The sequence below is a fragment of the Tursiops truncatus genome, chromosome 8 (assembly GCF_011762595.2).
Source record: "Tursiops truncatus isolate mTurTru1 chromosome 8, mTurTru1.mat.Y, whole genome shotgun sequence".
In the NCBI taxonomy this organism is placed as follows: Eukaryota; Metazoa; Chordata; class Mammalia; order Artiodactyla; family Delphinidae; genus Tursiops; species Tursiops truncatus.
Window position 1 is genome coordinate 94,727,852 of NC_047041.1, and position 16,395 is coordinate 94,744,246.

Below are 16,395 nucleotides of genomic sequence, written 5' to 3' on the forward strand. Positions count from 1 at the left end.
AAAAGGAAGTGAATGGTTTCTTATCTCATCTCACTTTAAGAACTACTTCTATACAATACCACCACTCAATAACTGTAGCTGGTTGCCTGATCCTTGACTGCTTTGGCAGGTTCCAGTCTGTAAAGAGAACAGTCACTTTACAGCGTGTTCCCTTATAGTTTCTCTTGCACTTCTAATATCAAAGAGATTATGGTCTGTAAGTCAAAGGAAGAAACAAAGGCAACCCCATTTCAGAATGAAGTACACGACTTCTTGCTCTGAAGATCTGCCCCTTCCCTTTCTCGGCTATAAGTAACATATCTGTTATTAGTAGTCACTGACTCCCATAGGAGTCCTGGAAATTTGGGGCATAGAAGAGAGAGCAGGGGCAAGCAAACACTACCAAGGACATGTGACTTCACTCTCCTGGAATTTCTAGCCATGAGAACTTGACACAAGTATATGAGTCTCACAAAGCTGTCAGGATTTCACCTATAGACAGATAAGAGTAACATCATCGGGTTTCTAACATATTTTCTTTGTGTGACTCAATTAAATTTCCGTAGTGGCAAAAGGGCAGATGAAGAATATTAAATTCTGAACTATAAAGGCGAGTAACTTCTATGCCACACCCAGTCAGATGGCAGAACGGAGTGACAGCCTTCAGAACTGTCCTCAGCTACATTATATACCAAGAAGACCTTTTAATGACTTCCTTGCTAGAAGGTGTCTAGCAAGGGGCCCATGAAAGCCTTCTGGTTGAGGCTCCTCCGCACATGTGTATGTGGTACTGCTAGAACATATCATGCCAAACTAAGGAACCAGAACCCATCTTGGGCAACCAGAAATGACTGTCATTCATTTCACAATGAAACGGTTTTGCATATTTGGTCACAATATGGATTTGTGGGTAAAAGGAACCCAAATACAACGAGATAAATTAGAAGAGTTAATAAAACAAATGTAACTGACTTCAAGACACTTCATCTGAAAGACCAGGCTGAAAGACTAGAATTCTCACTGAGACGTTTTCCCCAAGTACAGACCGGTGTCACAACTATGAATGAAGGACTTGTTCTCTCTGTGCTGGCAACAATTTTTAAGAAGTTGAGGGACTTCCTTGGTGGTCCAGTGGTTGAGAATCTGCTTTCCAATGCAGGGGACACGGGTTCGATCCCTGGTCGGGGAACTAAGATCTGCAACTAGGCCCGCACTCTCTGGAGCCCACACACCACGAGAGAGCCTGCACGCTGCAACTGCTAAGCCCACGCGCTCTAAGAGCCCACACACCACAACTAGAGAAAAGCCTGTGTGCTGCAACAAAGAGCCTGCGCACTGCAAAGAAAGATCCCGTGTGCCGCAACTAAGACCTGATGCAGCCAAATTAATAATTTAAAAAAAAAAAAAGAAGTTGAATATAATTACGCAGTGTTGGAGATATTTGTGACTGATCTAATCTGAAGCTTCTCCAGTTCTGTCATTAGCTCAGGGTATCCTTGCCTTGGAAGGCAAAGCAGGTAAAAAATGAGGCAAGAAGATGAACTGGAGATGATTCTAGGATTATAATTACATTTAGAATAACAGATAAAATGAGGAGGGGGGGTGAGGGTAGCTTGAACAACAGTCATAAAGTCACAGGTACCACCTCTTTTGCTGGCCTTAGAAACTACGGGAACACAGCACTCAACCTGGGCTTCATAAAAGCCTCCCTCCCTCTTTCCAAAGGGATGGTGAAAATAAAAATTTGAGTTTTCATTATGCTTATTTGCCGTCTACATTCTAGCAGGTGGTCTGAGCTCAGAAGGAGGCAGACAGCAGGGTCAGGGCAGCCACACCTTTACCCTGCTTGTGAACATCTTTATGCAAAGACAGATGCTGAGGGCTTCAGGACAGACCACCTGACAGCAGGTTTCTGGATGTCCTGTTTGTGCATTTTGATAAACACAGGGACCCTGAAGTCTCAATCCTTGCTGCAGACAGAGACAAATGACAGGAGAAGATGCCTGCCTGGGAAGATGGTCATTAATCCAGACCACAAAAGAATAGAAAGTTTAACCTGATGTTGACCAACCTTCAAACCTATCTTCCCTAGCGATAAATCTAGATAGTCTTGCTGCACAGCAAGCTCATGGAGCAAGGGCTCAAATATGGTTGTACATCATTTTTAAAGGTTTTTAAATCTGCAGGACACTAACGTCAGACACTAAACATGCTTGCTCCTGATCTCTAATCTTAGACATGTCTGACTTTGGTCAAGCTTCTGTATCCTTATTTTAAAAAACACAATGAAATGAACAACTATCTCACTGGGTTATTATAAGGAGTAAACAAGATTTTAAAAGACATATGTATATTAGTATATTTATATATACTACAAATGTTGTGTATGTTATAAATTAGTATACATGAAAAATGTGATAGCTGATACCTTTCATTCAATGGATGATGAAAGAGAACCAAAAAAGATGGGATCTGCGTAATGTCTCCCTTTTGTTTTCTGAGGCCACTATACACCTGGATGGGACAAGCTAGAGAATGACAAAATGATCTGTGACTTAGCAAATGGAAGGAGAGTGAAGAGGTTGGAGTGGGGTGGCAAAGGCAAGACCATGCTGTGCTGTGAAGGTGAGGAAACCCAGAAGAAGAACAGTCTCTCTTAATGGTACCCTAAGTGTTAGGATTCCAGGCCATATCTAACTTAATCTGCTTCTCTGTACTTGAAAGAACTATAAATTATGACTGTATAAGCCTGTAACTTTCTTTCTAGTTATCAAAGCTGAGGAAAAGGATTCGGGCAGAGAAATTAAAATGGGCTGGTACATTCCCTAATTTCTCACTTTCTCTCTCCTCAGAGTACCTAGAAATTAAGAGAAGAGGCACAACCACAAGCAGCCCTCGGTTTACAGTAGGGGGAGGAGGGCGGGGAAAGAGACAGAGAAAGAATGAACAGACGGTAACTCAGCATCAACCAGCCGGCAACATCCTTCACTAGAAGACCTGGACTGCTAATATTGAGGTGACTAATCCACAGTTGCTATTAAAAACAAGTTTATAGTCTGCTTCAGCCCCACAAGAAAGGCAAACACCAAGGGGAGGGACTTTCGGAGGGGCTTTAGAGAAACCAGCCCATTGTTACTAACCAGGGAGCAATACAATGGTAAGTCAGTGCATGAAAGGTGAAGAGGGTGATGTAAATTCAGGCTGCGCTGAAGCCAGGGGGAGGCAAGAGCACAGGTGGGCTGTGGGGAGCACAGGGAGGAGGCAGTCTGACACAGGAAAATCAAGGGGGAAGGAAGGGGAAAGGGAGGAGGTGGTAACAGAAGAAAGAGAAGGTAAGATGAGAACAGAACATTTTAAACTAACCCAGAACTCCACTGTGAAGGACAAGTCACGAGGCAAGATACAGCTCAAAGGCATGAGCCCCACGTTTCACCACTGCGAAGAGATAACAGCCTTCCAAACATGCGTGGAGAGAGGGCTATGCAATCTGCACTGACTCCCAGAGCTCCACGGGATTACCGAGGCTTTTCAGCAGCACTAAGTCCCAGCAGCCTTGGCACTGTGCGTTGAAACTGCTTCCCTGAATAGACCCCGGTGCTGGAAAAATAATCATTTCTACAGGGGAACATATTTCCCTACAGGTGTCTGCCTGGCTAAAGGAGTGGAGACTCTCCCTTCACTGCTGTGCCCACATCCATCTTCCCCCAGCGGGGACTTAAGGCAGAAGGACACATCTGAGAGTCACAGAGCAGCTGGGCCCTTCTCCCACCACCCCTGCTCCGTTTGCCACAGCACAGCTGTTTGAGGGCAACCTTGCATTTCTTTCACATTTACATCTTCCTCAGACGAATGAGCCTCCCACTGAGTGTTCCTTCTGCTTCCCAGTACACAACTGGCCAGTGTGTTTAAGGATTGTATCGGGAAGGTCAATTGGTACGAAGGGTATTCCCACCTTCTTGGTCCTCTCTGACAAAGATATTTCTCAAACACTTCATAAAGCTCCACTGCAAGATGGCTCCTGGGGAACTATTCATTCAGCTCACGAAAGAGGAAGGTGGAAGGGAGGCAGGAGCTCTTAAGATCCCAGACCTGACCAGGCTATGTCAAGATGAAGGGGGAAAAAAAAGGAAGATGACTGACAGGCTGTCCTATTCCAGTACTGCCAGCAAAAAAGATGGGGAAAGAAAAATGTTTAACCACCCTTCCCTCTTATTCTGCATGTTTTGAGAATATCGAAATATAGGAATCAAAGCAAGAGCCAAATGTCCAATTTGGTACAAGCCAGGAAAGCTCAGTTTCAAGATGGAAAGAAACACAATGCATGGCTAGAAAGGTCAGGAGCAGCAGGTCAGAGAATGTAAAACCCAGCAGGAAGATTGGGGAGCTTGACCTTGGAGCCTGGGGCTGACGCTGCTCCTTTAGCTCACCCCCGTACCCCAGCCGACCGCTCAAAGAGACTAGCAGAGCAAGGAATCACCTCTCAACCCCCACATTAATCTGACAGGCAACTTCCAAAGGATCCTTACTGGGGGTACAGGGAGACTGAGAACGTTTAGGGACAAGGGAGTAGGACCTCAGAGAAGCAGCGTGATTAAGGGTACTGAGAGAATCTGTCTCCTAGGGAAATCCGAGTATTGTCTTTGTTGTTAATCTCTGTATCTACTCTGCTTAAGAGAAAAAACACCAACCCTCCTGCCTCCCTGATGTTATGAAGACAGTCCACATGAAGCACTTCCACAGTCACTGTTTATGCAAATGGGAAATTAAAAAGTTGCCTAAAGAGCAGCGGCCATTTTCTCCCAGCCTGGCCTGGGGCCCAATGGGCTGTCTCTTCCCAGAGGCTTCAGGGAATCAGCAATGCAACTACCAGAGGTGGGAGCGCCCTGGGCATTTTAACCCTCTGTCCCTCACCCCATCCTATTTCTCATAAATAATAACTTAGGGGTTTGAAGCAAGAATGTCAAACCACTATTGCTCAGACAGTGGCCAACTTGGAAGCACTCACAGCTCGGGAGGAGGGGTAAGAAAGCAAGTTGAATATATACTTACTCAAAGTCCTCAAATTCCAAGTCGGTTCCCTCTACTGATGGACCCTGGTTGTCTGAGGAAGAGGAGGAGGTGGAAGAACGGAGGCGGTTCTGTTGGTAGCGCATAGAACGCTGGCGGATACTGTCTCTCCGTGAGAGATACTGGATCATCCTCTGGGCATAGTATGCAGCAGGAGATAATCTGAGAGAAACAGAGATGAACAAACACAAACTAGCACTAATGTGGGGAATACTGTGAAAGATAGTAAATCCAGCTCTCCCATCACATCTCCCTGCTGAGGCGAACTCTGGAGACATGAAAAATAAACGGCATTTAACTCACCAGGAGATTTGTACTGCACAATATGCTTATCAGACTACCACCAGTGTTTCTGTTCTGAGATAAGGCAAACAGCTGTTTAATCAGTCATCATCTGATCAACAGCTGCCCCTTCCAAGAGTTTAACACTGGACCTTTCTTTTAGTTTCTTAAGGGACCTCTTTTAACTTCTCAGGGTGTGCCCTTTATATAGATTCGCAGATTTTCCTTAATCATCCATATTCAAAATATAAGAAATGAAAGGGACCACAGCTTCTTTCATTTTATAGATGAGAAAACAGGCCAAGAGATGGTGAACCCGAGATGACTAAAGAAGGCATCTTCAGGCATCACCTTCACCAGGACTCCTTTCTTCTCCAACAAATACTTGTAGCTCCAGATTTGTCCTAGCTCCTTAAGAGTACTTCTTTGAACTTCTTATCTCTCCTTTACAGATTATCCAGATATTTTAACACAGAGAAAATATTCAGGATAGAGATTGAGAGTAAAATATACTCAAGAGAACAGAAAATCTAAAAGAAAACAACAGCTTTTTTCTATTTCTTATGACAGAGCATCATAGGCTACGTGGGCACTGAGCAACACAGAAGACAACAGTCACTCTTCTTCTCCCTTACAATGGCTGTTCTCAGTAATTAGTCTTAAAAGACTTAATTTACTTTAAATTAGTAAAAGGTCTATATTCTTCCAGCTATGGTTCACTGTCTTCATACTCCATGAAAATGTCTACTGTCCTATACAATTTGCACATTCCCTTCTTTCTCAAGTTTTTCCTCCATCTTTCACAACGCATATAATTTGAGGCTGTGAACTGAGAAAGTGAGAGAAGAACAGTAACAGAAAAATGTTTTATATATAATATTAAGTGGATTACTAAGAAATTCCAAGACTTAAAACCTGCCCAAGACCTAAAACCTGCCAACTTTGATTCAACAATTCCACTATTAATTTTATCCTACAGAAATACACCAGGATACGAAGAGATATATATATATGCTGGCACTAGTGAAAAACTGGGAAACACCCCAAATGTCCACCAACAGATTAAATAAATTACATCTATACAAAGAAACATTATATAACAATTGAAAAGAATATCCCTATATATGCACAATGAAAGCCCTCTAAAATAAAATTTTAAGTGGGGGAAAAATTAAAGAATGGTATGTATATACTAATATGTATATAAAAATATTTATTTCTGTAATTAGAACAAAAAAATGAAACATAACAATCCTGATAAGGATTCCTAGGGACCTTAACTTCTATAATGTTTGAATATAGAAGGAAAAAAAGCATGCAACTTTTTTTTTTTAATGGAAATCTGGAAAAACTGATTGAGAATGGAAATGGAAATACTTACATCCAAATGGTAGGAAAGTACAAACATCTTGCTGCCTGACCTTTCATTACCCCTGGACAAAGTAAGCCTCTAGGTAAATCCTCGGTAAATCTACTCACTCAGACCAAAGGAGATCCTGCAGTCAACTGCCTCACGAAACAGGGCTGCCTCTGAAATGCCTGTCATCAGAGGTGGTGTCCTTCTGGCCAACCATCAAGCAGAATTTCCAAGCAGGCCAGGTGACAATCTTTGGAACTCAAAAGTCTGTGTTATGGAACAATATGCTGCATTTGGCACCTCTGAATCCAAATTATCTTTAGACAGTAGGTGGGCATGGGACGTACAGAGGCCTTGGCCAAGATCATCAGAGAATAAGATTTGAAGTTTCAACTTGTGGAACTTTCACTGTCTCTTTGGGCACCTGTTCCCATGCATTTGGCAAGGATGAATCAAGAACCCTAAATTTTCAACAGACAGAAGCCAATACTCTTGAGTTGTTCCTATAGCTACCAAATATACAGAAATCTTCCAGTAGAAATCAATTGTTGTTGGTTAAATTCTCAAGTCAGTCAGAGTAGAAAAGAATGTTAAAAAAAAGTTTTAAGAGGAGAATGAAGATTCTTTTTTTAGAAAAGATTTTGAAAAGTGACCATAAATACACTCATTACTGTGTTGATAGCCTACCTTAACTAATGGAAAAATTATATTACGGTGATAGAGGTAGAAATAATGTTGATGCTGACAATAATAAATAAAGATTGTCCTTTTATGTAGGGGTAAAAATTCAGCACTAGGGGGCTTCCTTGGTGGCGCAGTGGTTGAGAGTCCGCCTGCCGAGGCAGGGGACGCGGGTTCGTGCCCCGGTCTGGGAAGATCCCACATGCCGCGGAGCGGCTGGGCCCGTGAGCCATGGCCGCTGAGCCTGCGCGTCCGGAGCCTGTGCTCCGCAATGGGAGAGGCCACAGCAGTGAGAGGCCCACATACCGCAAAAAAAAAAAAAAAATTCAGCACTAGGTAACCTCAATTGTTTAATTTCACCGTTGGACAGGAATTCCCTAAACTACATAACTGTGCATCAATGGTAAAGAAAAATGGATTCACAATTATTAAGTACAAGTACATCATAGCCTCATCTTTTTAGATATCCAGAGGGAAGCTAAGGATCTGAATGCTGACATGTCTCATAAAGGCTTTGACCTATACAGATTATGCAGGGTGAAATCTAAGAGGAAAAAGAAATTAAACAACCAGTAATGAGGTAACAATCATCCTCCTACTGAAGAGTGGATAATTATCAAACTCTAAAAGTGTTCCAAGTGAATATTTTAAATAACTCCTCAAGTTTTCTTCAAGGAAGAATACTTCCCCCTCCAAAAAACCCTTTTTTGTGTTTAAAGGGAAAATGTAAAAATAACACCACCACAAAGTTTGGCCTTTCTGTGATAAAGAGATCTGAGTAGGAATAAATAACAAATTTATTACATGAAAGGAGGACAAATAATGGTCTTTAAGAGTCACCGTTAAACTTTGTCAGGTTAAAAATTCTGGGGATGAGATTCCCATTACTGTCCTAAAAGAAACTGTTTCACAGCAAGAAGTTCTCTCAGGGTTTCAAAGAATTTGATTCATGCAAAATATTTCCTTCTCTTATTTAGGGCTTGCTACTTTCAAATATGACTAGAGACTAACATAAACTTCCTTGTTTCAGTCATCATCTAAGTTGCCTACCTGTTTTAAAGTCATCAATCCCCATGTTCTCTGATCTGCCATTTCTGGGGTACGGAAAAGGAAGTAAGAGGATAACAGGGAATCTTTTCACTAGTATCTCAGAAAGAATGCTCAGTATCATGACATAACTGTAGTAACAACAAAATCACTCAATAACCTTGGAAACAAAAACCTTGGACTTGAAATTCTTAATCTACAGCAAAGCTCATTTAGTCTTTTCTGACCTACAGTGTTAACTTCAACCCCACCGTTATAAATTACCCTCTTCTTTTGGCAAAGCCTCACAATGTGCGGTCTGCTGTTGCTACAGAATGTGCAGGTTATCCCCCTTTCGGATCATTAACAGAATTATTAAGTCCTGCTGTGACAACCCCAAAGGGCTGCTCACTATAAATAAATGTTATATATCAATTCAACACCCCATCCTCAGTCCTGAGTTACCAGTATAAGGTAAAGGTGGGCCTTAAACTCATCTGAATTCTTTTTTTCTTTTTATCTCTTCAAGAACTTTTCAAATGTCTTCTAATGGGGGTAAGGCAAGCACTTTAATAATATGTCAACTTGTTTTATTCAGTTACCCTTTTGTCAGTCATCTCTTCCGTCATATAGTCTCCAAAACTTCAACATCTGAATGAACTTGATTTCCGCCTTTTGATGTTCTAAATTTTCTCTCAAATGAGAGAGAATTGTTTGCTTTTAATTTGTAAGTGATTTCCCTATTAATAAAAAAACTTTTGTTTCCCTTTTGGCTGTCCATCTGAATGGCAACAGCCTCTCTGATGAGCAGAAAAGAAATATCCTGTGACTCTGCCAATGACCTCCTCAGGTCCCTCCTCTAGTGTCCCACTTACAAAAATGAGCCCCAAAGGACAAGGGCTCAGTCATAACCCTCTGTCACCAGAGGCTCTGTTCACTTACCTGTAATACTTCCCAATCACCTGAACCACCTGTCTCAAAACTGTAACTGAAGAGTAAAAGAGCACCAGGACCAGAGAGGCACAGAATGGGGCTTCCAACAGCTTGGCAACCCCAAGGGCAGTCCCTCCCCCCCACCTAGTGCCATTTCTCACTTCGGCCTTACCTCGCTGGGTCTGGGTAAATTGGGTGCTCTCTGGATCCTGCTCCATCATAACGGGATAATGAAATGAGGGAAGACTCCAGCAGCCTCCTAGCAGAGATTAAAAAAATGGCAATAATCCCTGTCAATTACCAACTCAGAGGTCATTCATAAGGAAAAATGGGGGGAGAGATAAATAACATCCCCCTTTGCAGCTAGCTAACACCTCTTATCTGGGATCACACCCTTCCTATAAGCACTTAGAGGTATAAGTAAATGAAGAGCTCCAGAGCTCCCACACTGGATATGGCCATTGTATCATGGTGAATACTGCTCTGCTGTCAGTGCAGTAGAGACATGATCTTATTTCTATTTCCAGTACCTCCGGTAGACAAACAGGAGGTTGGGATCAACATGGGAGAGGAAAATGAGGCATACCAAGAGACTATCACGTAGTGCCAACATTTACCTTGGTGTTCAGTTCCTGCATGTCATCCTAATCCACAGCCCCTTATCTTCTACACATTCTGCTCTGCCCACACCCTTTCTGTGAGTACTCCTACGGCTCTCTTAACAACTGATAAAAATCTCTAATTATATAATCTAGCCCAACTGTCAATTCAATGATCATATGTGTTACACACATATTTTATTGAGCACTTTTTTAGCGCCAGGCAAATACTAAGCACTTCACATGTAGTTCTTTATTTAAACCTCACCACAGCCTGGAAAGGTGAGCATTACTATACATACATGAGATCAATGGGCCTAGAAGTTAAGTGTTTTGCACTGCAGCACACAGCTACCAAGTGATAGCACCAGGACTCCAGTGAAGGCCTGTCAACTCCAAAATGCTTCAAACCACTATGTACATGTATCCAGTGTGAGTCCCAACTAGAATGCAGGTCCAGTAACACTGGATCTTCCCATTTATTTAAGGGAAGCCAAAAAGCTGAACTTTTGCATGAAATCTCCTGTTACATTTTAGCTAAAACATTTTTTTCCTTTTCGTACAGGAAGGGCCAGTTTGACAAACATCTGACAAACATGGCTCGGGGTCCCCCAGTTTGCCATGTCTGCCACACTGCTTCCCAACTCATCTGACAAACATGGCTCGGGGCCCCCCAGTTTGCGATGTCTGCCACACTGCTTCCCAACTCAAATGTGCCTTGGCAGCCAATCAAGCTCCTGCCATAGAAGACGTTTCAAAGGAAGTGGACTCAGAAAGAAATGCATGTTGTTCCTCTCCAGCAGCATTTTGCCTGGCTCTACCAGGAGCAGGTCTCCAGCTCCCTGCTGGACTCTTCTTTAAAGCAGATCTGCAGGATAAGGACAGCAGCTACCAATCTTTTCCAATTGAGTTAATTCAATTCACTCTTATTAAAACCAGCTGGCTTTAGGTATAGTCATGTGCAGTCACTTTATCCCAGCGACTGGCTCACCGAAGCATTTTCCCTAACAGCCTGGGAAAGAGATACAACAGAGGCCCTGTCAACCTGGCTTGCTACCTTTCCCACCCAGGAAAATAACTGTTACGTGATGTTTTGGATCTAGACAAGGCTTATAATCCCCACACTTAGGACAAGTTAAATAGTCCTACCACTGAAGGGAGTGAATACAATGAAACCAATGAGGAAGAGAAGAAAGCAATAAAACAACTTCTCTCTGGTTGAAAACCTGAATCTTCAATGATACCAGTTTACAGCAGCAGAAATGCTGTGTTTCATCAATTCTAAGACACGCTTTCCCCCCCAACGTTTTAATGTGTCTGAAATTAGGATACATTTTATAATTGTGTGACGCAGTTTAACTGGCAGGATTTTTTTCTTTCATAGGAGCACATAAAATAATGGCATGTCTTTGAATCTTGAAATACAGACTATTTGTGAGAGGAAGGGATAGTGAGAGGTACACAGACTGGAGAAAGAAGAGTAGCGAAATTTTGAGAAGAGTATCAATTTAGGCCATCATATATCCACTACTAATAAATTTGTCCTATAGGAATTAGGCGGGAACTGAAGAACAGAAGCAAGATCTGAGAGCAGCTGACTGCCCTGGAACACCCAGAAGCTTCTTCTACCCCAGCGGGTTCTGGAATGAGTCTTGAATTTCATTGAGCCCTGTCGTGTTACCCTCCAAATGTCTGCTTAATAAGCAGAGGCCCTTTGACAAGAGGCATCCTCCAGAGTGACCAACATATATCCTTCTTAAGTACTTCTGCCTGAAAAATGACCCTGCCAAATTAGGAGGCCAATATTACCCACTACTCTGCCAAGGCAGTGACAGTACTCAAAGAAATGAGATGACTTTTTAGAGATGCTGTGAAGGAGATTCTTGAACCAGAAGAGCTTGGTTTAGACAATTTCAATTTTAATGATTCCATTTTATAATCCCGCAAACTCTACTTCCCACCCTAAATTCTTACCTTAGGAAGGCGTCTTAAAACAGTTATACCAAAATGTTTAGTTTTGTCTCTGGGGAGTCCCTGATGAGGTTCTTTTGGAACATATATATATCCCCTGTGCCTACTTACTAGAATCTGTTGGCACCATTTGCTCCTCAGGCAATACAGTGGACTAGCAAGTCATACACATATGGCATGTTAACTGCTAATACACAAAATCAGGAGAGCCAATTACTGTGAATAGCACCCCCATACACGTATCACTGATGAAACATCAAGTTCTCTACAGTTACAACACAAACACTATCTGAGGGATTAAAAAACACTTCTCCAGGGGCTTCCCTGGTGGCGCAGTGGTTGAGAGTCCGCCTGCCGATGCAGGGGACACGGGTTCGTGCCCCGGTCCGGGAAGATCCCACATGCCGCGGAGCGGCTGGGCCCGTGAGCCATGGCCGCTGAGCCTGCGCGTCTGGAGCCTGTGCTCCGCAGCGGGAGAGGCCACAACAGTGCGAGGCCCGCGTACAGCAAAAAAAAACACTTCACCAATTGGTGTTGAATAAAGAAATAACGAGTAAATATCACCACCACTCCTAGGAAACTCAAAGAAAGATCTTTCTCTCTCACAGTTAGCCTCCTACAAAAAGCCATAGATGGGGAAATGACACAAGAAAAAGGAATGGAATGGCAGCTGAGCGCTTTCTGCTCTGGCCACCACAAATTTCACTTGACAATGATCAATCAACTGGTTGAGTAATATGAAGTCAGGTAGGACTTAGGATGGGCTCAGACAAGCTTGTTCAAGCTTGAAGCTACCATTTCATTCTGACCTGTTATTTAGAAATGTTTTAAAGAGTCATTGAAGCTCTGACAGAGAAAAAAAAACCTTTCTTTACAAGTTTGCCGGGTTTATTCTCTAAACTAGTGGTGTTCAAGTGAGGTACGTCAGGGGTTCTGCTCTTTTGATCCACTGGAGAACAGGAAGAAAATATTAGAACTTTTGATTTAAAATGTATAACCATAATGCCACACACACACACACGCACACACACACAGGTTGCTCAAAAGCCTTTTACTAACAGAGGTTGTTCTTTTTTAAGTCTAAAGGCCACTGTTCTATCAAACTATACACTACTTTAAGAAAATTCAATATTTAATAGAATATAATAATCACAAATATATAAAATACAAAAACTATAAATAAAGGCATAACTATATTCACATACAGGTAGAGCAAAAGAGAGAAAATGATACAGCAAATGTGGTAAAATGTTAATATTTACGGAATGTGGGTGAAGAGTATATGGGAATTCTTTGCACTATTTTTGCCACTTTTCTGCAAGTCTGAAATTATTTCAAAATTTAAAACATCCAATATACAAAATCTAAAAGTAAACCACTGAAAACTAAAGAGAAAACTACTCATTTTCAAAAGAATTACTCACTTCTTAAAAAGAGTTTCTTCAAATAGCAAGTTGCCTCTAAAAAGCAGGTTTGACAAACTACAGGCCCTGGGCCAGCTGCCTGTTTTTATAAATAAAGTTTTATCCAAACACAGCCACAACCACCCATTTAAATATTGTCTGTGAGGACTTCCCTGGTGGCGAAGTGGTTAAGAACCTGCCTGCCAAAGCAGGGGACACAGGTTCGATCCCTGGTCCGGGAAGATCCCACATGCCATGGAGCAACTAAGCCCGTACACCACAAGTACTGACCCCACGTGCCTTAGAGCCCGCGCACCGCAACTACTGAGCCCACGTGCTGCAACTACTAAAGTCGGCATGCTCTAGGGCTCACGTGCTGCAACTACTGAGCCTGCCTGCTCCAACTACTGAAGCCGCGTGCCTAGAGCCTGTGCTCTGCAACAGAGAAGCCACCGCAATGAGAAGTCCACGCACCGTAACGAAGAGTAGCCCCCCGCTCACCACAACTAGAGAAAGCCCGTGTGTGGCAACAAAGACCCAACGTGGCCAAAAATAAATTTTAAAAAAATTTTTTTAATTAAAAAGAATATCGTTTGTGGCTGCTTTGGAGCTAGGAAGGCAGAGTTGAGTAGACCTAATAGGGAAAGGACTGAAATATTTACTACCTGGCCCATTACAGAAAAAAATCTGCCCACCCGTGCTCTAAAACATTTGCTTACATAAAATCCCTTGAAAGATAAGGTGGAGTCACTAAGGAATGTAACAGAAAAGCTTGAAATCAAAGTATTACACACTAGAATAAGTTATCAAAAATTAATATTAAGCCCTACTAAAATATAAGTCAATATACAATCCAAGCTGTAAAATTCCTAATATTTTAAATGAATACAACTATTTCTTCCTTCCCTAATTAATACTCTGAATATGTACAACAGTTCCCTATATCAGCTGTACCCTTTGATGACTAGGAAAACAATAAAAAATAGTAGTAGAAGAAAGCTCTGGAAAAGAATAAAGTTGTCAGGGCAGATGAGATGGGTTACCCAAAAGAAAAGAACCTTTGGGGAATTCCCTGGTGGTCCGGTGGTTAGGACTCTGCGCTTCCACTGCAGGGGGCATGAGTTCCATCCCTGGCCGGGAACTAAGACCCCCACAAGCCGCACAGTGCGGCTGGAAAAAAAAAAAAGAAAAGAATCTTTGTTTCAAATTCAATGGGTATCGGGGTGGAGAAGGAGAAAGTTTGGGTACCAGTCTAGACAAATAAATAAGCCAGTGACAACTCTTCCTTAATAAACAACTATATCCTAAAGATATTCTTTTAACTAATTGTCAAATCACAGAGAAAATCAACAAACTAAAGCCAACAAACAAGTACAGACCTTCTCCAATCACTGGAAACAATCAATTGCTAAAACTGTGACCTATATATACTGATAAGGAAAGTTGCTCTTAGAAGCTAAGATGCTGGTGCCCCATGCCTGAAGAGTAATTTCCCAGTCTGGCTCTGATGTCTGGGTGACATCTGCTAGTTGAGTTCAGGGAAGCCAAACCCAAAGGAATAACTCCCTTCCACCTAGGAAATAATATCCAAATTCCTCACCTTGACACCCAAAGCCTTGCAGCCAAATTTCTCATTCCTTCTGTTTTGTTTTTGTTTTTTTGTTTTTTCAGTATGCAGGCCTCTCACTGTTGTGGCCTCTCCCGCTGCGGAGCACAGGCTCCGGACGCGCAGGCTCAGCGGCCATGGCTCATGGGCCCAGCCACTCCGCAGCATGTGGGATCTTCCCGGACTGGGGCACGAACCCGTGTCCCCTGCATCGCCAGGCGGACTCTCAACCACTGCACCACCAGGGAAGCCCTCTCATTCCTTCTGAACATACTATATGCTCTGGTGCAATCGTTTTCAAACTTTTTGGTCTCAGAGTTCCTTTAACAATCTTAAAAAGTATTGATGGTGGGCTTCCCTAGTGGTGCAGTGGTTGAGAGTCCGCCTGCCGATGCAGGGGACACGGGTTCGTGCCCCAGTCCGGGAAGATCCCACGTGCTGCGGAGCGGCTGGGCCCATGAGCCATGGCCGCTGGGCCTGCGCGTCCGGAGCCTGTGCTCTGCAACGGGAGAGGCCACAACAGTGAGAGGCCCGTGTACCACAAAAAAAAAAAAAAAAAGTATTGATGGGGCTTCCCTGGTGGCGCAGTGGTTAAGAATCCACCTGCCAATGCAGGGGACAGGGGTTCGAGCCCTGGCCCAGGAATACCCCACATGCTGCACAGCAACTAGGCCCGTGCGCCACAACTACTGAACCTGCGCTCTAGAGCCCAAGAGCCACAACTACTGAGCCCGCGCACCTAGCGCCTGTGCTACACAACCACAACAAGAGAAGCCACGACAATGAGAAGCCCACGCACCACAACGAAGAGTAGCCCCCGCTCGCTGCAACTACAGAAAGCCTGTGTGCAGCAATGAAGACCCAATGCAGCCAAAAATAAATAAATAAAATTTTTAAAAAAATTATTAATGACCCCAAAGAGTTTTGGTTTATATGAGTTTTATCTATTAATATGTACTATATTTGAAATTAAAACTGAGAAAAATTTAATACACAAGTACACATTCCATTGGCCATCAGAGTGATAACCTCATTACACATCATGTAGTGTCTAGAAAACTCCACTGAACCCTCATGCAAGAGAGTGAAAAAGACAAAGAACATCTCAGTATTATAAACATAGTTTTGACTTCAGGGATCCCAGGCCACACTTTGAGAACTATTGCTCTAGCTAAACTAAACACACCCTCACTGTTTCACCTCTGTCTTTAGCTTGGCCATTTCTTCTTTCTGGAAAGTTCTTCCCTATCTCTGTCTGTAAAAGTCCTTCAAAGCTCAAATACCTGATTCCTCTAGCCAGACGTTCACCCTTTCTTCCCCCACACCCCGTAGCATCTGAATCCTCTCTTAAAAGGCCTTCTCCCAAGTCACCTGTACTGCAGTTCCTTGTAAGTATGTCGTCTTCTCTCTGCTACTGGACTACAAGCTACATGAAAGCAAGTACTGGGTCCAAGTCATCTTTTTATCCCCATTAAAACTCACATCCTAATT

At 42.8% G+C, this 16,395-nt stretch overlaps 1 protein-coding gene across 15 annotated transcripts in view; it reads right to left on the reverse strand.

The window, feature by feature from the left end:
* Positions 1 to 16,395, reverse strand: part of AMBRA1 (autophagy and beclin 1 regulator 1) — a 177,809-nt gene that overhangs the window by 108,052 nt on the left and 53,362 nt on the right. For 10 of the 15 annotated variants that reach the window (XM_073808864.1, XM_073808859.1, XM_073808860.1 and 7 more), the window contains 2 exons: positions 9,498 to 9,584; positions 5,029 to 5,208 (listed from right to left, as the gene is read on the reverse strand). The exons of 2 other annotated variants lie outside the window; for them this stretch is intronic. In XM_073808864.1, the coding sequence (XP_073664965.1) occupies positions 5,029 to 5,208; positions 9,498 to 9,584 (267 nt within the window). The remainder of the gene's footprint in view (positions 1 to 5,028; positions 5,209 to 9,497; positions 9,585 to 16,395) is intronic. 3 more of the 15 variants (XM_073808866.1, XM_033860586.2, XM_033860592.2) reach the window with 1 other exon arrangement.